At 53.6% G+C, this 22,769-nt stretch overlaps 1 protein-coding gene across 4 annotated transcripts in view; it reads left to right on the forward strand.

Moving 5' to 3' along the window:
• Scn5a (sodium voltage-gated channel alpha subunit 5) overlaps positions 1 to 22,242 on the forward strand; it is a 96,186-nt gene extending 73,944 nt beyond the window's left edge. For all 4 annotated transcript variants that reach the window (XM_045136518.1, XM_045136520.1, XM_045136519.1 and 1 more), the window contains 8 exons: positions 451 to 624; positions 4,258 to 4,380; positions 8,275 to 8,556; positions 10,001 to 10,054; positions 10,603 to 10,740; positions 12,110 to 12,214; positions 15,226 to 15,496; positions 19,386 to 22,242. In XM_045136518.1, coding sequence (XP_044992453.1) covers positions 451 to 624; positions 4,258 to 4,380; positions 8,275 to 8,556; positions 10,001 to 10,054; positions 10,603 to 10,740; positions 12,110 to 12,214; positions 15,226 to 15,496; positions 19,386 to 20,626 — 2,388 coding nt within the window. In that variant the 3' untranslated portion in view covers positions 20,627 to 22,242. The remainder of the gene's footprint in view (positions 1 to 450; positions 625 to 4,257; positions 4,381 to 8,274; positions 8,557 to 10,000; positions 10,055 to 10,602; positions 10,741 to 12,109; positions 12,215 to 15,225; positions 15,497 to 19,385) is intronic.
• Positions 22,243 to 22,769: the final 527 nt, after the last annotated feature.

A 22,769-nucleotide genomic window follows, 5' to 3' on the forward strand; every position in this document is an offset into this window, starting at 1 on the left:
CCTCTGTTTCTCTGCCCCCCCCTTTCATCTCTCTTTCTCTCTCCCCCCCCCACCCCCATCCAGGCAAGTAATCCTCCTGCCTCAACCTCCCGAGTAGCTGAGATTACAGGGCCTGCACCACCAGGCTCCCTGCCAGAGGCTGAGCTGAAAGGTTCACTGGCCCAAAACCAACACTCGCTGTTTGACATGCAGGGAGCAGGACTTCTCGCCACGCAGGCTGCCTCGCCTCCCATCTACCCCGAGGGCCACTTCCTGCCCCGCTGTGGTACATACACAGCCGGGTTTCAGCCCTGACCCGGCGCTGAGGGGGGTGGAACCCGTCTACCCGAGTGCCCACCCTGCGGGGGGCAGCCACTGCTCCTGAAAGTGGTGCCTTCCTCCTCAGGCGGCTGGAGGCCTTGCCTGCCCGAGTGTCTGGACACCCAGCCAGCCTGTGTGCCTTGCTCGCAGGCCTTTGAGGACATCTATCTGGAGGAGCGACAGACCATCAAGGTCCTGCTGGAGTATGCCGACAAGATGTTCACCTACGTCTTTGTGCTGGAGATGCTGCTCAAGTGGGTGGCCTATGGCTTCAAGAAGTACTTCACCAATGCCTGGTGCTGGCTCGACTTCCTCATCGTGGATGTAAGTGTGGGTGCGTGAGAGGGGCGGAGGAGGGGAGGCCCGTGGCCACGTGCGGGGGGAGCGGCAGGCCCCCGTCAGAGTTGGCTGGTGGGAGTGGAAACGCTCAGCTGTGCCATGGGGTGGGCAGAGGGGAAAAAATAAGGCCAAGGGGCAGGAGAGATGCAGTGGTTAAAGCACTTGCTTGCAAAGCCTGATGGCCTGGGCTGGACCCCCAGTACCTGTGTAAAGCCTGATGGCCTGGGTTGGACCCCCAGTACCTGTGTAAAGCCAGATAGATGCACAATGTGACGCAGGCATCTGGAGTTCTTTTGTAGTGGCAAGAGGCTCTGGTGCACCCACATATTCTTTCTCACTACCTCCTTGCAAATAAAATAAATAATAAAAAGAAAAAACGAGGCCAGGAGTCCAAGGCCAAGCCCCTAACCCGGGGATCTCTGGGTCTGGAAGGCAGAGAGGAAACAGGAGAGCAAAGGTGTGTTGGGCAATGCCAGGCACAGGCTGGAGCCTTCAGGAGAGGGGCCTGAACTGCCAGGCATGGCTAAGGACCCCCAGGCTACAGAAGGCCACTCCCTCTCCAAGCCCGGCCTGCCTGAACTTAGGCTCTGCCCATAGCCCTGTGACCTTTGGCCAGTTGCCTAGGAAACTCGTTATTAGCCTTCACACAGCCCAACCCCCTGAGACCCTAGACCGCCCGACCCCCCTGCCATTGCCTAGTGCTGGAATGAATATCCCCATGTGGTAATTAGGCATCAGAAATGAACTTGGTACGTCCAATCCCTTTAGGCACCCCTCCACCCTCAGATGCTTATAAACCCATTTTCCTGACAATAAACTGAGAGCGCTGTTCAACTATCTCCTGAGAGTGATTCTCTCATCACATACTCACCCACCCCAGTTGCCTGAGCACTTTTGGGGGGACCTGACCACAGGAGCCCACAAAGGTGTGCCATCACAGTGTCCGGTTGGGAGCAGGAGGAGGCCCAGGGCTCTGCTTCTGCCGGAGGTGGTCAGGGCCGAGAGCTGCTCGCCAGAATTCTGGGCAGAGGCGCAGCAGAAGGAGCGGGAGAGCAGTCATGTCTCCGTGGAGCCTTCCTCGATGGTGGACCACAGGTGCCTCAGAAACACTAGATGGAAGGCTGGCAGAGTGCCTCCGTGCCCACGCAGGTCATGGACGGATGCTGGGCGGGTTCCCGTGCAGGAACCCTGGGAGGATGAGACAAGGAACACCAGCGCTGTCTGCTGCACCCTTGGGCAGCTGGGAGGCTTTGTCTGCCCAAGTGGAAGGACTGGGAAGTTGGCAAGTCTAGTGAGCACCCGGTTGGCAGAAGGAAAGAGAAGTCCCTGCCCCATGCTCTCCCGGCCCCAGGACACTGCGCAGGCCTAGCAGGGGTCCTGAGCATGGTTAAGTGGGAGCAGGGGTCAAGAAGCAGTGGGGCTGGGTGATGGCTTAGCCGCTAAGGCACTTGCCTGTGAATCCCAAGGACCCAGATTCAATATCCTAGGACCCACGTAAGCCATATGCACCAGGTGGCGCATGTGTCTAGAGCTCATTTACAGTGGCTGGGGACTCTGATGCCTCTTCCTCTTTCTCTCCCTCCTCTCTCTCTCTCGCTCTCTCTCTCGCTCTCGCTCTTTCTCTGCCTCTTTCTGTCTTTGTCTCTCTCTCTCTCTCTCTCTCAAATGAATACATAAATTTTTTGTTCATTTTTATTTATTTATTTGAGAGTGACAGAGAGAGAAAGAGGCAGATAGAGAGAGAGAGAGAATGGGCACTTCAGGGCTTCCAGCCACTGCAAACGAACTCCAGATGCGTGCGCCCCCTTTGCATCTGGCTAACGTGGGTCCTGGAGAATCGAGCCTCAAACTGGGGTCCTTAGGCTTCACAGGCAAGTGCTTAACCGCTAAGCCATCTCTCCAGCCCACATAAAATATTGTTAATATTTTACAAAGAAGACTCAGGGAGTATACAGAGCAATCCTGGATCTGCTCTTGGTGAAGGCAGAGGGGTCAGAGCAGAAGCGAGGGGGTCAGGGGGCTCAGAAGCATGTGTCCTTGGTGTGGGGCCATCAGGATAGAGTGGGCGTGAGGATCTTCGTACTGAGGGCCATGTTTTTTTCAAGAAGGTGCTGCTTTACTAGTGGTTCCTGGGATTGATGCAGTTCTGTACACCAGCACGGCTTGTGGCTACAGGAGAGACAGCTCAGCGGCAGAGGGGCTTGCTTACAAAGCCTGGTGGCCTGGGTTGGATGCCCTAGTGCCCATACCTCCTACATGATTCAGAGTCTAGAGAAGTGACTCAACCCCAGTAGGCCTAGCCAAAGTCCAAGCTAGGGCCACTAAGCTAAGATGGGAGATTGAGTCATGGTGTCTCCAGCAGGGGAGGTGTGGAGAATACTCAGAGACACCATCCCAGGTTCTTGAACCTCCAGTCTGGCATCTTCCTATTGCCCCAAGTGGCCAAGAGGATGTTAAGACTATGGCAGTGGGTGATTGGCAGCTTAGTTCAGCCTTCATTGCCTCCATAAGATAAGAGAGGTGGGGCTGGAAGAGATTCTCGGTGGTTAAAGGTGCTTCCTTAAAAGCTTGACAGCCTGGGTTTGATTCCCCGGTACCCATATAAAGCCAGATGCACAAAGTGACGCATGCATCTGGAGTTCATTTGCAATGGCCAGAGTCTCTGATGCACCATTTACCACCTCCCCACCCCTCTCTCGGTCCCCCTCTCTTCTTGCAAGTGAATAAACAAAATATTTAAAAACAGAAGTGGTGGAACATGACTTTATTCCCAGCACTCAGGAGGCAGAGGTAGGATCGCCCTGAGTTCGAGGCCAATCTGAGACCACATAGTGAATTCCAGGTCAGCCTGGGCCAAACCAAGACCCTAACCTCGAAAGAAACAAAGAGAGAGAAAGAGAGAGAGAGAGAGAGAGAGAGAGAGGAGAGAGAAGAGAGCATAAGAGAGACCCGAGGCTTCCTTTTGGAATGGCCATGATAAAGCCTGGCATCCTGGCAGCTGAACCCTGAGGTGTCCTTGGCCAGCTATACCTGTAGCTTCTTGGGACATTGGCCTGCTATGGGACACCCCCAGGGCATTCCAACGAAGGCCCCAGAGGCTTCTTAGGAGACCCACCCACCATCACCCAAGGACCTCAGAGCTGAGGAGAACTGAGTGCTTCCAGCTCAGACCAAAGACAAGAAAATGAGCCTGTGGGAAAGCCACGGAGGTCACCTCCGGGAAGGGCCCAGCCCACAGCCAATGCCAGCACTGGCTTCTGTGGCACTGGCCACGCTGCCCAGGAGAGGTAGCCCAGGCCCCAGGTGGCGCCAGGCCCACGGCAGGAGCCGCTGTGTGCCCTCCTCTCCTCGCTTCAGCACAGAGCTTTGGAACTGTGTTCTCGTGCGCGGAGCGGGGGTGACGCGGCGCAGTGCGGCAGGGCGCTGAGTCATGCCGGGCCTGCGTGACGTGCACGTGGCCAGCTCTCGGAACGGTCTGCCGTCAAAACAATCCTGCTTGCCCCACGCCCCTAGGAATCAAAGAAGCCTGGCCCAGTGCCCAAGGGGTTTATGAAGACAACTCCACCCGTCCGAGGTGAGCCAAGAACGTTACCCTATACCCTCCCCGTTTCTCTACAGGTCTCACTGATCAGCCTCGTGGCCAATACTCTGGGCTTTGCCGAGATGGGTCCCATCAAGTCACTGCGGACACTGCGCGCACTGCGACCCCTGAGGGCCCTGTCACGTTTTGAGGGCATGAGGGTAAATGGATTTGGTGCTGTCCTATGGGGTGGAGGGACCCAGAAGCCCAGCCTGAAGCTGGGGTGGAGGCCTCACTGGCTTAGAGGAGTCCAGGGTCTCCAACACAGACATCCTCGGAACTCGCACCTTGGGCCCTGTGGGCCCCAGTGAGGTCAAGAGAGCACTGGGTAGAGGAAGAGGGAAAAGCTCCTTGGGGTGCAGCATTTGGCTGACACCCCAGCCCCACGGGCACCAGGGCCCCTCCACGTCTACCCTTGTCCTTGTGTGACTGTCCTTTCCTCTGCCCTCATGAGGTGACAAGGGGGCTGTGGTGGGAAGGGCCAGGGAGGTGGCGTGGAGCAAGCTGTGTGCCCACCTTAAGACGCTGGCTTGCAGCATGCGGGCTCGCAGCTCAGCAAATACTTCTGCCCTATTGGTGCAGTGCCATCTCCTGTGCTTGTTTTGGGCTCACATATTTTACCAAAAAATGTGAATGGATAGGAAAATTTTATTTTTTTTTATTTTATTTTCCATTTATTTCATTTTGAGAGAGGCAGATAGAGGGAGAGAGAGAGAATAGGTATGCCAGAGCCTCAAATTTTTTTTTTTAATTTTATTTTCCATTTATTTCATTTTGAGAGAGGCAGATAGAGGGAGAGAGAGAGAGAATAGGTATGCCAGAGCCTCAAATTTTATTTTTTTTTAATTTTATTTTCCATTTATTTCATTTTGAGAGAGGCAGATAGAGGGAGAGAGAGAGAGAGAATAGGTATGCCAGAGCCTCTAGCCGCTGAAAACAAACTCCAGGTGCATGCACCACTTTGTACATCTGACTTATGTGGGTGCTGGGGAATTGAACCTGGGCCCTTAGACTTCTCAGGCAAAGTGTGCCTTAACCACTAAGCCATGTCTCCAGCCCTTTCTTTTTTTTTTTTTTAATTTAAGTTTTATTTAAGTTAGGATACAAAGTCAAAGTCAGAGGCTTTCCTAAGGCATTTTTGTATACACTCAGTTTGGGCTGGCCCCTCCCTTCCCCATCTCCTCTCTCCGTCTCCCCGCCCCCCACTCCCTGCTTGCTCCTTTCTGTGCCCAGTGATCTCCTTTTCATTTTTAGGTCCTGTGTGTTCTGCTACCTTTCCCACTCCCCTCTTTTAAAACATCTTTCCCCGGGGTTGGAGAGATGACTCAGCAGTTAAGGTGCTTGCCTGTAAAACCTATCACCCAGATTTGATTCTCCAGTACCCACATAAAGCCAGATGCGCAAAGTTGCACATGCATCTGGGGTTTATGCTAGAGACCCTGGCATGCCTATCCTCTCTCTCTCTCTCTCTCTCCCTCTCTCTCTCCTGGGTGTGAAGGTGCACACCTTTTATACCAGCACTTGGTAGGCTGAGGTAGGAGGATCACTCTGAGTTCAAGGCTACCCTGAGACTACATAGTGAATTCCAGGTCAGTCTGGGCTAGTGTAAGACCCTACCTTGAAAAAACACATTTGCCCCCCTCTCATGGGCCCCTGTCTAATTTTAACTAACCTTTCCCCACACTCATTCCCACATAAATACGCACAGAAAAATTAAAGGCTAGGGTCCATGTATGAGAAAGACCAGGCAGTATTTGTTGTTCTGAGCCTGGGTTACCTTAATATTGTATTTTCCAGTCCCATCCATTTTTATAAGGCAAATTTTAAAACTCCTGAGGTAAACATCTATGAAGCCTAGGGATGTGGTTCCATGGCAGAGCCTGGCATGTGCCAACCCTGGGTCAGACCCCAGCACTGAGAAAGAAACAGTTTAATGTTCATCAAGAGAACAGGCATAGGGCTGGGGAGATGGCTCAGTGGATAAAGCGCCTGTCCCATCAGCATGAGGATCAGAGTTTGAATCCCCAGAACCTACTTTAAAGCCAGATTTTGCCAGGCGTGGTGGTGCGTGCTTTCAATCTGGGCACTTGGGAGGCAGAGTAGGAGGATCGCCATGAGTTTGAGGCCAGCCTGAGACTGCATAGAGAATTCCAGGTCAGCCTGGGCTACAGTGAGACCCTACCTCAAAAAAAACTAAAAGAGAGAGACACAAAACTTGCACATCTTTTGCCTCCCTACCCCACAGGCACCATTCCACAGCTCGCCACTTGGTTGGCGGCCGTGAGCCTTTCCCACACCACCAGTTCATGGAGGAATATACGGCTTATTCCTGGTGGGGACCCACCCACGAGGGAATAATCAGACCAGAATCAGATGTCTCTTTGGGAGCAAGGACATTTCATTCTAGAGAGACACGGGGTGATGTGAGGTGCCAGGAATGCCTCTGATGTGGCTGTTGGCCACAGAGCCAGCCAAGGGCAAACTGTTGGCCTTCCTGTCCTCTCTGCAGAAAGCCCCGTGCTCTGCAGATCTGGGTTCCCCATTCTGTTCTGGGGTCATGGTACCTGCTGTTTGATAGCACTCCTCGTCCTCACATCTCTGGACTACAGCAGAGCTCACATCAGCTTTCCTTCCATCTGACTGGCAGACGTCTTTCCAACTCGTGGACAGCCAGACTTGGCCTTGTGCTGGGACGGAGTGTCCCAAACGTATCTTTCAGGGAGCCACCCTCTAAGAGCTGAGTTTAGAGAGTATGGGGGTCAGACCAGAAGGGACAGGGGCAGGAGTGGCTGTGACAGCCGCCCTCCTGCTTTGCTCACACCTGGTCACTGGAGAACTGTCGCAGCACCTGCAGGCGTAGGACACAAAGTCCCCCAAGTAGACGTTAGGGAAAAACGTCCATCCATTCCTGTAGCAGCATCTCTAAAATGAACCCTAAGCTTAGCTCAAAGAGTGTAAGCATTGATTTGTATCAATGGCCCAGAGTCTTGGGGACATGTTTTAAATATATCTAGCCCATCAGATTGTAGAGACCTTGTGTTTCTGAAAATCGAGTTTTGGGGACTGGGGAAGATGGCACACTGGAAAGAACACTTGCTGTGCAAATATGAGTGTCTGAGTTTGTATCCCCAGTACCCATCTAAAATCTTGACATGGAGGGGTGGGGGCTGGAGACCCTCAGCGGGCAATGATGCTTGTTTGCAAAGCCTGCTTGACCCAGGCTCAATTCCCCAGTACCCATGTAAAGCCAGATGCACAAAGCCGTTCATGTATCTGGAGTTTGTTTGCAGGGGCAAGATGCTCTGGTGCACCCATGTTCTCTTTCTCTGTCCCTCTCTCTCATAAATAATAAATAAGTAAATTTTAAAATCCGAACATGGCAGCACCAACCTCTGTAATCCTAGCTCATGTCATGAGGAGAAGCGGAGACAAGAAAATGGCTGAGAAGCTCACAGGCCGGCCTGGCAAGCATAGGAGTGAATAGTGGGAGACTCCGCCTCAGACAAGGGGGAGACAAGGACCACACCAGAGACAGTCTGTCGTCTGGTCTCCCCACATGCGCTGTGGCATGCACATGAAGACACACACACATCCAAGAAAATGAGCTCTGAGAGCTGGGATTGGTGGCGCACGCCTTTAATCCCAGCACTCAGGAGGTAGAGGTAGGAGCATCACCATGAGTTCAAGGCCACTCAGACTACATTGTGAATTCCAGGTCAGTCTAGGCTAGAGTGAGACCCTACCTTGAAAAAAAAAAAGGTTTGAAGGTCATGGTTACAAGCAAGGGAGGGAGGGCTCAGAAGGGAAAAATATAGTATGTCCTGGAGTTATGTCAAACTTTAGTGCCCAAAGACAAAGGCCTCTTCTTGCATTCTCTCCTACTCCCCTGCCTCCGCGCCATGGCTTCCGGCCTCTCCCATGACTGGAGTGGCCCCATCCTTGCTCCCACAGCCACCTGTGGTCAGGGAGTTCACTTGGTGGTGAGGAGTCTCAAAAAGGGTCTAGGGGGGTTCTGGGCATCCCCAAGAACCAGATCTCCTCTCTGTCCACTTGAGGTGGTGGTCAACGCCCTGGTGGGCGCCATCCCCTCCATCATGAACGTCCTCCTGGTCTGCCTCATCTTCTGGCTCATCTTCAGCATCATGGGTGTGAACCTGTTCGCGGGCAAGTTTGGAAAGTGCATCAACCAGACCGAGGGAGACATGCCTTTGAACTACACCATTGTGAACAACAAGAGCGAGTGTGAGTCCTTCAACGTGACTGGAGAATTGTACTGGACCAAGGTGAAGGTCAACTTTGACAACGTGGGGGCTGGGTACCTGGCCCTTCTGCAGGTGGTAAGTCCTGGGTAGAAGGGACCCCTTCCTCTCATTGGAACTCTAGCATGTGCCCTCATCCCTGGCATGGACAGGAGAAGAGAGCAGGGGCACCCCATGAGGCCTGTACAGTAGTGTCTCAGGGACCAGAGGAGGCTAGGGTTTTCCAGGGACGTGACTCTGGGAAGTCCCAAGTCTCAGTTCTAGAGAAGAGGTGCATGGTGTGGGGCCTAGCAAAAAAAAAAAAAAAAAGACCCTTCATGCTGGCAGGGTCAGTGTCCCTCAGGGGTGTCCTTTGAAAGCCTGTGAAGCAAAAGGCACATGAGATGAATGACGCCAGGAACTAGATCAGCCCGGGGGCTAACCCGAAGTGGGGACGGGCTTAGTCTCCGTCTCTCAGTCCCTGACAGCCACTGTTGGGGTGCTGTATTGTGTTAATGTGCAATGCGTGGTGTTGAGGGGTGGACCTCGAGACCTCACCAGTCGCTACACTCAGCTGGGAAGCCTGGCTTGGGAGCTGAGGAGACAGTGCAGAGTGAAGCGCTGGCCTCCCACGCGTGGGAACATGAGTTCGATCCCTAGCACCTACATTAAAAAAAAAAAGCCTGGTGTGGTGGCATGTGCCTCTAATCCTAGAGCTGGGGAAACAGAGACAGGAGGAACCCTAGGACTCACTGGCCAGCCGGTCTAGCTTAATTGACAAACTCTAGGCCAATGAGATTTTCCGTATCAAAGAACAGAAGGGTAGGACTGGAGAGATGGTTCAGTGGTTAAGGCGCTCGCCTGCAAAGCCTAACGACCTGGTCTGGATTCCCCAGAACCCACGTGAAGCCAGATGCACAACGTGGCACATGCATCTGGAATTCATTTGCAGTGGCTGGAGGGGCGCTGGTGTGTCCATTCTCTCCCTCTCTCCCTCTCTCTCTCCCTCCCTCTCTTTCTCTCTCTCTCTCTCTCTCTGCTTGCAAATAATAAATAAATAAACAAGCAAACAAACAAACTGAAGGGCCTAACTGGAATAACACCCTAGGTTGTCCTCTGACCTGAACAAACACATGCATGTCCAACTGCACACACTCAGATGTCACACATGCACACGCACACACACACACACACTCAGACATCACACATACATGCACACACTCGGACATCATATATGCACACACTGAGACATCACACGCACACATTCAGACGTCACACACGCATGCACACACGAGAAACCTGGACACTCAGACGTCATACCCACACACGCGCACGCACACAAGAAACCTGGCTTGGCCTTCTGGGGATGTCTACTCGGTCGCTACCCCTCTGGCCCCAGCCATTTGAAAACGAATGGCTACGAGAGGGCCTGCCTGCTTCCTGTAGGCGGTTCTTTCCCGACCTGCTCGTCTAGACAGGAGCCCTGTGTACCTGAAGCCAGGAGCGGCCTCAGGAAACTCTTTTCTCCATGCTTTCTTGCCAGGCGACTTTCAAAGGCTGGATGGACATCATGTACGCGGCTGTGGACTCCCGAGGGGTAAGTTGTCACCTGGCTTCTCCCGACCAGACGGGAACCTGAGGCTCTGACTCCGAGGCCTGAAATCCCATCCTGCAACATCAGCATGCTCTTGGGTCAACCTGGAGTTCAATCTCCTTGGGGTGCCCACACCTTTCCCTGGGGCGAGGTTGCATGGCCGCTCATGAAGTCCCCACACGCTCACGTGCTTGTGTTTCAAACGGCATGCGCCGTAGTGGACCCCGATCTTAGGAGAGTAGGGTGGAAGCAGCAGAGATGCAACTCGAGCTTCCTCTCGGCCCTTCGCCCCACCTTGTCACGGTGACGGTTCAGCAACGACTGAGAGGTCCTCCTGTATCCCAGGCCCCCACTGCCCAGGGGCTGAAGCCACATGCTTGCCGCGGGGTCGGCCCTGAGCCTAGCACGCCTGCTCTCCTTGCCTGCCTGTCACCCCACCTCGGGCCCTGCCCTGTCTGTACAGCCACCCAGCCCCGTCCTGGTGGCCTCTCCTGGGGCACGGCCGCCCTCCAGCCGCTGCCCGCCCAGCTTCTCTGTGTGTCTCTCCCCAGTACGAGGAGCAGCCGCAGTGGGAGAGCAACCTGTACATGTACGTCTACTTCGTGGTCTTCATCATCTTTGGGTCCTTCTTCACCTTGAACCTTTTCATCGGCGTCATCATTGACAACTTCAACCAACAGAAGAAAAAGATACGTAGAGCTCCGGCTCCACCTGGGCCGGGCTGGGCCGGGCTGGAGGACAAGGGGCCAGGGGAGCCCCAGACCCCAGCTCACCTGCTCTCTTGGGAATGGTCCTTTTCTTTTCATTTTTTCTTTTTCTTTCTTTCTTTCCTTCTTTTTTTTTTTTTTTTTCTGAGGTAGGGTCTCACTCTAGCCCAGGCTGACCTGGGATTCACTATGGAGTCTCAAGGTGGCCTTGAACTCACAGTGATCCTCCTACCTCTGCCTCCTGAGTGCTGGGATCAAAGGTGTGCACCACCGTGCCCAGCTTGTATTTGTTTTTATGAGAGAGAGAGAATTGGCACGCCAGGGGCTCCAGCCACTGCAGTTGAACTCCAGACACGTGTGCCATCTTGTGCGCATGTGCAGCCTTGCGCACTTGCATCACCTTGTGCATCTGGCTTACGTGGGACCTGGAGAGTCGAACACGGGTCCTCAGGCTTCGCGGGCAAGAGCCTTAACCTCTAAGCCATCTCTCCAGACCAGGAATGGTCCTTTACTTGAGCTCAGTGGAATCAGGTGGGGGACAGCCAAGCCCATGGTCTATAAAGAATGTCAGGAGCAGGACAGGGATATGGCTTACTGGTAATGTGTTTGCCACACAAGCCTGAGGACCTGAGTTTAGATCTACATAAAAGCTGGGCGCAATGCTGTGTGTCTGCAATCCCAGCACTGAGGGGCAGAGACAGGAGGCTCCCTGAGGTTTCCCGGCCTGCTAGTCTAGCTGAACTGGCAGCTGCACGTTGAAAGAGAGAGGGAGAAGAGAGGAGAGATTGAGTCTACCTCTCTCAAAATTGAACAATTGAGGAAAATGCCTCATATCATCCTCTGGCCTCCATATGTACATACACACACATGAGCACACACATGCATGCATGCCACACATACACACACCAACAGTTCTAATGAAGGACTTTGAAGGGAGGCTCTTTGCCCGTCCCCATCGGCTGAGATGCGAGGCTTCTGCGAGAAGCTGGGATGAGGTTGAGACAGTTCATCTGGTCCATGACCAGGGATCATATGTTGGGCTGTGAAGAGGCCCAAGGTCACCTTGGAGCTCCATCAGAGGGGTCACGATTATCAGGCAAACCAAGCAGAAGAGACACCCAGGCCTGGCTGTGCTGGTCCAGGGGGAAGAGTGGGATGTGCATTGGGTCTGCAGGTCATGGTGCCATCGAGAGATCCCAGTGACAGCAGTTTGGGGGAAGAACGTTCAGTATAGAAGGGGAGAGGAAGTGATGAGGCAGTGATACAACTCTCATTCAGGAGGCGAGATTCCTAGGCATCTGTACTGGGGTTCTGAAGACCCCACAATGAGCCTGGTGCTGTCTCTCTGCACTTAGGGGGCCAGGACATCTTCATGACAGAGGAACAGAAGAAGTATTACAATGCCATGAAGAAGCTGGGCTCCAAGAAACCCCAGAAACCCATCCCACGGCCTCTGGTGAGACAGGCTCCTTGGCAGAATGGGGAGAACCTTCTCGGGGGGGGGGGGTCTGGGATTCCCTCTGGCCTCCCAGCCAGCCATCTGAGGCTCCTCAGTCTTTCAGCTCAGCTGAGAAAGGTTCTTGGAAGTCTGAGACGCCTCACAGAGGGCTAACCCTCACCTAGATAGTAGAGAGCCTGTGGTATCCAGGGAGTACTGGTTACTCAAAAGAACTCAGATTTCCAGGGAGCCCCGACCTTCCTTCAGGGGTCCAAGCTGCCTCCAGAAAGAGCAGACAGCTTTCATAGCCCCATCCCCATTCATTGTCTCTTCCTTAGAACTCCAGAGCAGTCGGGGAGCTGTGTTCCAGGGTCCCCTGTTGAGTAGAGCCGAGATAGGTGCTGGACTGCTGGTTGGCTAGGCTGGCTCCACTGATCCCATCAAGCTGCTGCTTCTAAAAAGTGGGATGGGAGCCAGACATGCTACACACCTGTCATCCGGCACTTGGGAGGCAGAGGCAGGAGGATCACTGCAAGATCAAGGCCAACCAAGGCTATGTAGTGAGACTTTAGAAAATAGTGGGATGGGCGCTAGAGAAATGGCTTAGTGGTTAAGGTGCTTGTTGGCAAAGCCAAAGGACTCAGGTTCTATTCCCCAGTACCCACGTAAGCCAAGATGCACAAGGTGGCACATGTGTCTGGAGTTTGTTTGCAATGGCTGGAGGCCCTGGTGCAGCCATTCTCTATCTGCGTCTCTCTCTCCCTCTCTCTCTCTCTCTCTCGCATAAATAAAAAAATTTTTGATGTGGGGACATACTCAAAATAATTAGGTAATGTTACCTGAGCCAGTAGTTACCAAGTAGCAGACCCAACTTTTTTGTTGTTGTTGTTTTTCTGAGATAGGGTCTCACCCTAGCCCAGACTGACCTGGAACTCACTGTGTGGTCTCAGACTGGCCTTGAACTCACAATGATCCTCCTCCTTCTGCCTCCTGAGTGCTGGCATCAAAGGCGTGCGCCACCACACCCATCTCATGCCCAACTTTTAAGTCTAATTCATCACTTTCTGATTCTTTCCTGTTCGCCATGTTCTGTCCTAGGTTAGTTTTGTGTGTGCAGGCATCCAGTCCCCAACCAAAGTGGGCGTACTAATTTGTAATCCTCTTTCTCCAAGTCATCTGGGCTCATGTACAGTTAAAGATTCTCAGATATAGCTGGGTGTGGTGGCGCTTGTCTTTAATCCCAGCACTTGGGAGGCAGAGGTAGGAAAACTGTTCCAAGTTTGAGGCCAACCTGGGAATACAGAATGAATTCCAGGTTAGCCTGAAAGCCTACCTTGAAGAAAAAAAAAAAAAGACACATAGATATAAAGTAATTTTAGTCGGTATATAAAATTAATTCTATAAGAAGAGTGAAGAATGGGAAAAGCCGGGCGTGGTGGCGCACGCCTTTGATCCCAGCACTCAGGAGGCAGAGGTAGGAGGCTCAGTGAATTCAAGACCACTGGAGACTAGATAGTGAATTACAGGTCATCCTGGGCTAAAGTGAGACCCTACCTCAAAAAACAATATAACCACATTCCGAAAAGGGACAGAGACAGAGAGTCGCTGAGGCTCATTGTTCAGCCAGTTTATTTTTAATATTTTTATTTATTAATTTGTGTGTTTGTGAGAGAGAGAGAACATGGACACACCAGGACCTCTTGCCACTGCAAATCAACTCCAGATGCATGCAACCACCACTTGGTGCATCTGGCTTTACCTGGCTACTGGGGAATCAAACCCAGCCTGGCAGCCTTTGTGAGCAAGTGCCTTTAATCACTGGACCATTTCCCCAGCTCTGGCCAGCTTGAGTGAAAACAGCAGCACCTCCGCCTTTAATCCCAGCACTCAGGAGGCAGAGGTGGGAGGATCACAGTAAGTTTGAGGCCAGCCCGAAACTACATAGTGAATTGAATTTCATGTCAGCCTGAGCTAGAGTGAGAACTTACCTCGAAAAACCAAAAACAAACAAACAAACAAAAAAACCCAGCAGCCCCAGGTTCAGTGAGAGGCTGTTTCAAGGAAACAATGTGGAAAAGCAATAGAGGAGGACCTCCAACATTCTCTGGTCTCCACAGGCATGCACATGGGGTACACACATCTGCACACATGCATACTGTACACTCACATGACACACACACCCCAAAATAAAAAGAAGTGGAGGCAATCACCGGCAATGGACACCTCTTATTTTATAGGAACTTACCTTTTTTCCTTCTCTTTTTAAAGGTATTTTATTTATTTATTTGCAAAGCAGAGAGTTACAAAAACAGAGAGAGAGAGAAAGAGTATGGGCATGCCAAGGCTTCCAGCCACTGCAAACAAATGAACTCAAGATGCATGAGCCACTTTGTGCATCTGGCTTTATGTGGGTTCTGGGGAATCGAAACCAAGTGCCAAGTGGTTAAGCTTTACAGGCAAGTGCCTTAGCCTCTGAGCCATCTCTCCAGCTCCCCCCCCTCCTTCTTTCTCTCTCTCTTTCTCTCTCTTTCTCTCTCTCTCTCTCTCTCTCTTTTGAGGTAGGGTCTCACTCTAGCCCAGGCTGACCTGGAACTCACTATGTAGTCTCAGGCTGGCCTCATACTCATGGCAATCCTCCTACCTCTGCCTCCCAGGTGCTGGTATTAAAGGCGTGCACCACTGTTCCCAGTGCTTTTTAATATTTTATTTATTTGAGAGAGAGAGAAAGAAGCAGAGAGAGGAGAGAATGGGCGTGCCAGGGCCTCCAACCACTGCAAATGAACTCCAGATGCATGCGCCCCCTTATGCATCTGGCTTATGTGGGTCCTGGAGAGTCAAACGCGGATCCTTTGGCTTTGCAGGCAAACGCCTTAACCTCTAAGCCATCCCTCCAGCCTCCCCCCCCCCAGCCCTGCTTTCCTTCTCTTAAACAAGCTCGGGTGGTCTGGGTTGAGGGGCAGCGAGGGGGCAGGGCTTGTGAACGTGTCTGCGGCCCCCGCTGCCCTCAACCCCTTCACGTCTCCCTCTAGAACAAGTACCAGGGCTTCATATTCGACATCGTGACCAAGCAGGCCTTCGACGTCACCATCATGTTTCTCATCTGCTTAAATATGGTGACCATGATGGTGGAGACGGATGACCAGAGCCCCGAGAAGGTCAACATCTTAAGCAAGATCAACCTGCTCTTCGTGGCCATCTTCACGGGCGAGTGCACCATCAAGATGGCCGCCCTGCGCCATTACTACTTCACCAACAGCTGGAACATCTTCGACTTCGTGGTCGTCATCCTCTCCATCGTGGGTGGGTACGCGGGGAGCCTGACCCAGGCCCACCCGGCCCTCGGCTCTCCGCTCAGTGCCGAGTCCAGTACTAGGCTCCTTCGCCCTGCTTCTCTGCGTGCCTCACCCCTCCTTCCCAGTTTCTCTGGCTTCCGTATCTTTTAATTGTTGGGTTTAAGAGTTCCTGAATCCGCCGGGCATGGTGGTCCTAGCGCTCGGGAGGCAGAGGGAGGAGGATCGCAGTGAGTTTCGGGGCCACCCTGAGACGACATAGTGAATTCCAAGTCAGCCTGGACTAGAGCAAGACCCTACCTCGAAAGCCCAAAAAAAATCCTGTATCTATTCCAGACACTAGTCCCTCATCAGATGTATGACTTGAAAATATTTCCTACCCATCTCTGTGTTATTTCCATTTCTTTAGGATGTAAACACAAGGTTTTTTTTTTTAATTTTAAGGGAATCTAATTTTTTATACTATTTTATTTATTAGAAAGAGAATAAGAGGCAGATAGTGAAAGAGAGAATGGGCATGCCAGGGCCTCCAGCCACTTCAGATGAACTCCAGACACGTGTCACCTTGTACATCTGGCTTACATGGGGCTGGGAAATCGAACCTGGGTCCTTGGGCTTCACGGACAAATGCCTTAACCACTAAGGCATCTTTCCAGCCCCAGTATATTTATTTACTGATTTGAGAGAGAGAAGAGATAGGGGAGAATGGGAACACTGGGGCCTTATTGCCAACACAATCGAACTCCAGATGCATTGTCCCTCACTGGGGCCTTATTACCAACACAATCGAACTCCAGATGCATTGTCCCTTATGCATCTGGTTTTACGTGGGTACTGAGGAACAGAACCTGGGCCATCAGGCTTTGCATGCAAGCACCTTTAACCACTGAACCACTTCCCTGGCTCAAGGGAACCTAATTTTTACCTGTATTTTTGCTTTTGTTGCTTATGCTCAGGGTCCAAATACTTGATCCTATTTCTACGTCCATGAGTACCTCTGCCTTGTGGAGTGGGGGGGGGTCACCCTTTTATCTTTCTGCCATCTGGTGAACCCAAACAGAGGCCAAAGCAGGTACCGCTGTTGCTGCCGTGATGGGCAGATGGTTTTGGCAGCATGGAGGAGGGTCAGGAATGCCCTGCGGTCCCAGACAGGGGTGAGGGTGCCAGTGTGCTCCATGGAGCTGGAAGAAGGTAGGGGGTGCAGGATGTCGGGAGCGGGGTGGGCCTGGCGGGAAGCGTCTCTGCGGCCTGAGGAAGTGCAGTGTGCGCTTTGGGGTCACCCGCTGGCCATCCCAGAGCTCTTGGCTGAGAGGTCGCCGTGGAGCCGGAGTGTCTGCGCTCCACCCCAGCTTCTCACCGAGGCAGCAGCTTGCATAAGTCACCTCGCCTTGCAGCTGTCTCTTCTGGAAAGTGAACGTGATGCTGCCGGCTCACTTTCCCGGGGGTGATGGGAAGGACTAAATGGAAGGATGGTTGTAAAGTGCTCGGTGCAGTGCCCTCTTGACACATGCGAGCCAGCAACATTACTGCTATCTGAGGAGTCAGGAAAGGTTCCCCTGATCCTTATGGGGCAGGTTCATTTTGCTTTCTCCTGTCATTTATATCCATGTTCCTTAAAGTTCCAAAGCCAGATGGCTACTAGAGACCCAATGGTGGAGAAAGCGGGAGGTGAAGCAGAGGCTGAGTGAAGACACGGAGGCATGGCCCGTGGCAGGGGACACAGAGCCCGGGCCAGTGTTTCTCTCTCTCTCTTTCTCTCTCTCTCTCTCTCTCTCTCTAGAACAGAGGAATGTTTACTATAGCATTTACAGGCAGGCTTCCTCCATAAATAAATCTGTACAGCACGGGGAAGTGGGACCATAACATGTGCAGAAAGGAAGAGAGCATGGCGTCCCAGCTTAGGGTCAGTCTGTCACCACGCTCAGTGGTCTGCCATCTTTCAGGTGCACCAACAAGGCTGCTAGAGTGAAAGCAACAAAACCCTTGCCGCAGGATCTCTTAGAATTTAGGGGTCCGTCGCAGACTCGGCTTATGACCTGGGCCCAAAAGTGCCAGCCTTCTCGGCCACCTCCAGAGCTTCAGGTTCTGGTCCAACAGTTCACACCTGATGGGTATTTTCCCAACAGTTCACACCTGATGGGTATTTTCCCAACAGTTCACACCTGATGGGTATTTTCCCCAACAGTTCACACCTGATGGGTATTTTCCCAACAGTTCACACCTGATGGGTATTTTTCCCGACAGTTCACACCTGATGGGCATTTTCCCGACAGTTCACACCTGATGGGCATTTTCCCAGAGAGTAGAATGGATTCATGAGGGCAATGTCTGAATAAATCTCATGAATTTTTTGGAGAAGAAGATCTATTCTAGATTGCCTAGCATCTGCCAGGATCACAGATTGGTCCCTGTTGGTGTCTGGAAACAGTGCAGATTAAAAATATCTGTCTCGGGCTGGAGATATGGCTTAGCAGTTAAGGCGCTTGCCTATGAAGCCTACAGACTCATGTTTGACTCTCCATGTCCCACATAAGCCAGATGCACAGTGATAAAAGCACACAAAATCGCACATGTGCACAGGGGTGTACACACATCTGGAGTTCTACTTGCAGTGGCTGGAGGCCCTAGTGCACCAATTCTCTCTCTCTCTCTCTCTCTCTCTCTCTGTCTTTCTCTCCCTCTATCTCTCTGTCTCCCCCCTCTCTCTTTCTCTCTCTCTCTCTCTCTCTCTCTCACACACACACACACACACAGTCTCACTCTAAATTAAAAAAAAAAAAACAGTCTGTTGGGCTTTCCTCAAAGAAAAAAAAATATCTGTCACAGCCAGGCATGGTGGTGCATGCCTTTAATCCCAGCACTCTGGGGGCTGAGGTAGGAGGATGAATGTGAGTTCAAGACCACCCTGAGATTACGTAGTGAATTCCAGGTCAGCCTGGGCTAGAGTGAGACCCTACCTCAGAAAAAAAAAAAAAAAAAGTCTGTCTCTAGCATCTCAATGCCCAAGCTTCCCTGTTCAGGAGATAACTGGGAACTAATGGCAACAAGTGAGCGGAGCACAGAAGCCAACGTGAGCCTCTCACTGGAGGTGAGGCAGGGCCGCCCAGTCAGACGCACACAGGGGAGGCGTCAGCCAGCTACTCCAGCGGCAGCTCTTTCCCATCGGCCATGGACCTGCCTCTCACATCCATGCCATTGACTGCCAGTGCCACGTGGGGGCCAGCATTTCTTGACCCTCAATATAGACTCAAAATGCCTGGTTTAACTAAGAAGAAAAGGGGGCTGGACAGATGGTTCAGCAGTTAAGGTGCCTGCCTGCAAAGTCTAAGGGCCCAGGTTCGATTCCCTAGGACCCACATAAGCCAGATGCACAAGGTGGTGCATGCGTCTGGAGTTTGCTTGCAGTGGCTGGAGGCTCTGTTGCACCCATTTTCTGTCTCCCTCTCTACCTACCTGTTTCTCTCTCTGTCTCTCAAATAAGTAAATAATTTTAAGTAAAGAGCAGGAGTGGAGCTGAGATTTTTAGCATTTCCCCTAAGCACCCAAGAGATCCCAAGGCCGTTGGTCTTCAGACCACACAGTGAGTAGTGGGGAGCTGAGAGGTCTGAGTTCTCGACCCCTTTGGCCTCAGAAACTGTGGGTAGAAGATGGGAATGCCACCATGTCACCCTGGCAAGGAACAGAGAAGCCGAGAGGGCATTTTGTGAAGCGTGAGTCCTCATCGCCTGGGTCACAGAGAGGTGCATGGCTCAGTCCTAGCACGTCCCTTTGCCCCAGGCACCCTGGAAGGGTCTTCTCTCCCTGGGTCCTATAGACACCCTGCCCCCTCAGCATGGACGTGGGCTGGGAGGAGAACCGGGGTGTTGTGAGTGGCCACCAGCTCCCCGTGTCTCCCACAGGCACCGTCCTCTCCGACATCATCCAGAAGTACTTCTTCTCCCCGACGCTCTTCCGGGTCATCCGCCTGGCCCGCATCGGCCGCATCCTCAGGCTGATCCGCGGGGCCAAGGGCATCCGCACGCTGCTCTTCGCGCTCATGATGTCCCTGCCCGCCCTCTTCAACATCGGCCTCCTGCTCTTCCTCGTCATGTTCATCTACTCCATCTTCGGCATGGCCAACTTCGCCTACGTCAAGTGGGAGGCCGGCATCGACGACATGTTCAACTTCCAGACGTTCGCCAACAGCATGCTGTGCCTCTTCCAGATCACCACGTCGGCCGGCTGGGACGGCCTGCTCAGCCCCATCCTCAACACGGGGCCCCCCTACTGTGACCCCAACCTGCACAACAGCAATGGCTCCCGGGGCAACTGCGGGAGCCCAGCCGTGGGCATTGTCTTCTTCACCACCTACATCATCATCTCCTTCCTCATCGTGGTCAACATGTACATCGCCATCATCCTGGAGAACTTCAGCGTGGCCACCGAGGAGAGCACGGAGCCCCTGAGCGAGGACGACTTCGACATGTTCTACGAGATCTGGGAGAAGTTCGACCCCGAGGCCACCCAGTTCATCGAGTACTCGGCGCTGTCCGACTTCGCCGACGCCCTGTCTGAGCCTCTCCGCATCGCCAAGCCCAACCAGATAAGCCTCATCAACATGGACCTGCCCATGGTCAGCGGGGACCGTATCCACTGCATGGACATCTTGTTCGCGTTCACCAAGAGGGTGCTGGGGGAGTCCGGGGAGATGGACGCCCTGAAGATCCAGATGGAGGAGAAGTTCATGGCGGCCAACCCGTCCAAGATCTCCTACGAACCCATCACCACCACCCTCCGGCGCAAGCACGAGGAGGTGTCGGCCACCGTCATCCAGCGGGCCTTCCGGCGGCACCTGCTGCAGCGCTCGGTGAAGCACGCCTCCTTCCTCTTCCGCCAGCAGGCGGGCAGCGGCGGCCTCTCGGACGAGGACGCCCCGGAGAGAGAGGGCCTGATCGCCTCCATGATGAACGAGAACTTCTCCCGGCGCGGTGGCCCGCCCTCCAGCTCCTCCATCTCCTCCACGTCCTTCCCGCCCTCCTACGACAGTGTCACCAGGGCCACCAGCGACAACCTCCCCGTGCGGATGTCGGACTACAGCCATAGCGAGGACCTTGCTGACTTCCCCCCGTCCCCAGACAGGGACCGAGAGTCTGTAGTGTGACGCTGGCCTCAGCTGGCCAGGACGCCCCCTGTTGCATCTTAACAAACCTGAATGCAGTCAAAAACCAACATCAGCTGCAGCCTTCCTGGCTTTGGATTTGGGGGTGGGGGGGAGCAAGAGATGGGCCTCGGCCCCCAGGAGCCACAGGGCGGAGTTCTGGAAGCGGCTGGAGGCCCCAGTTTGTGGAAGCCTGCCACATAGCCTGCGAAAAACAAGACGCGGACACTGCACGGGTTGTGGAGGGGATTTCATAAATTTATTATATTTGATATTTTTTTACTTGAACAAAGAACAGTTTTCCATGGACCTGGGCAGCAGTCCACGCTGCCTCCTCTTAACCCTGAGCGAGAGCGTCCACAGAGCCACCGAACTCTGCTCCCAAGTGAGGCCCGGCGGGATGCCTCGGCCTTTGTGCCCCGGGGAGGAAAGTCACGGGCTGAGGCACCAGGTCTCTCTCTCTCTCTCTCTCTCACACACACACACACACACACACACACACGTGCGCGTGAACCCACTCCTCACACACACAGGCCCCGCACGCAGGCCACAAGGACCTAGGTTCCCTTCGGTCCCAGCAGCCACTTGAAGGGAGACAGGCCTCTCCTGGCAGCCCCTGGGCGTGGAGTTCTTCCCGCGGGGCTCCCCGTTGTCCCCCAGGGTCCCATCTTCCTGTCTGTCGTTCAGGCCGCACTAAGTCAGTGCTACAAAAACTCAGAAGCTTCCAGAAGAGCAGCTGGGTCGCAGGCGCTCACACTGCTTTCTCTTCTCTTTCCCTCCGAGAGGACTATGATCGCTGAAGCCCACAGGCACGAGGGAGCCCGCCGCGCCCGCGGCCACAGTTCCGGGGCCTGGCAGGCCCTGCCCGCGGGCTGGGGGAGGAGGAGGCCGGCTCCACCACGGGGGCTCTGGGCCGTCGAACACATGGGCACCTGCTCCTGGTGGCTGCTCGACCCGTCCAAACAGGAAGCTGGTCACCATCTCCCAGACTCTCAGCAGGGCCGGTCTGTGGGTGAGAGACTCCCAAGGGAGCTCCAGCCCCTGTCCAGACATTGCGTGTGGACGGGGCCAAAGAAAGGCCCCGGATGCTCAGGCCTGGCTCCGGGAGGGAACGAGCCCTGCATCCCACCGGGGAAAGGAAGCAGTGTGACTCTGAGGCTCCACCCTGGGTCCTCATACAGGACTCCTCAGAGAAGGGTCCCTGCCATCCCAAGGTATCTTCTGAGAAGGCTTTTTCAGGGAAAAAATATATATATACATATACATACCTTTACTAGTTTAATGCCCCCCCCCCGCCCAAACCCTTCAGCTGCTGACAATCCTTTTTAGCATATGCAAATCTTTTCTTGTAGAGAACTGTCACCCTGAAGTGACAGGAGCCACCCTCGGCCAGGGGGCACCCACCTCACGGGCCACCGCAGCTCCCCTGCCCGCTGCAGGCTGGCTGATTCTAACCTACCTCGCCGAGCTGTCGGAGGGCGGGACGTTCGCGACACTCGTGGCAGGGCCGAAGGGTGGGCGTTGCCGGCGAGTCAAGTATTATGTTTCCTTGTCACCTCAGCTCCCTTGGTGGCAGCCAGCCCCTTCCCCACCCAGCCCTGAAGACGTCTCTTCTCCCATGTTCCCTTCTGAGTCCAGTGCGTGTGGGGGGTGGGGTTGGGAGGGGTGGGGGAAGCTTGGTTTTAACTGTAACAGGGACACTTCTCCGAGTGGAAATCTTATTTTTGTAGATCTGTGCTTTATTCCCAAGGCTTGGAGAGGTGTGTGCCCCTCCCTGGCACTCACTGCCCGCTGCACAGGCAGGAATGTAGCCTGGAGTTGGCCAGGCTGACATCCCAGCTGGCCGGAAGGAGTGCGTGCGTGTGCGTGCGTGTGTGTGCGTGTGTGTGTGTGTGTGTGTGTGTGTGTGTACAGTCCTGGAGCCTTGAGACAGGTGTCCAGGGTCTGGCTGTAGACAGATCGGCTGAGAGCTAGACCCCAAGAGCTTGGCTCAGTGTGGTTTGTTCTTTTTCCCAGAACTGCACAGTCATCGGGAGGGAGAAGAGAGTGGAAAGGAGGAGGGAGGGGTGTGCATATGTGTCAGGTGTTGTCTGAACTAACGAAACACTTCACACCAAACTTCGTGTATAAATAAAATACATATTTT

Source organism: Jaculus jaculus, chromosome 17 (assembly GCF_020740685.1).
Source record: "Jaculus jaculus isolate mJacJac1 chromosome 17, mJacJac1.mat.Y.cur, whole genome shotgun sequence".
NCBI classification, from domain to species: Eukaryota; Metazoa; Chordata; class Mammalia; order Rodentia; family Dipodidae; genus Jaculus; species Jaculus jaculus.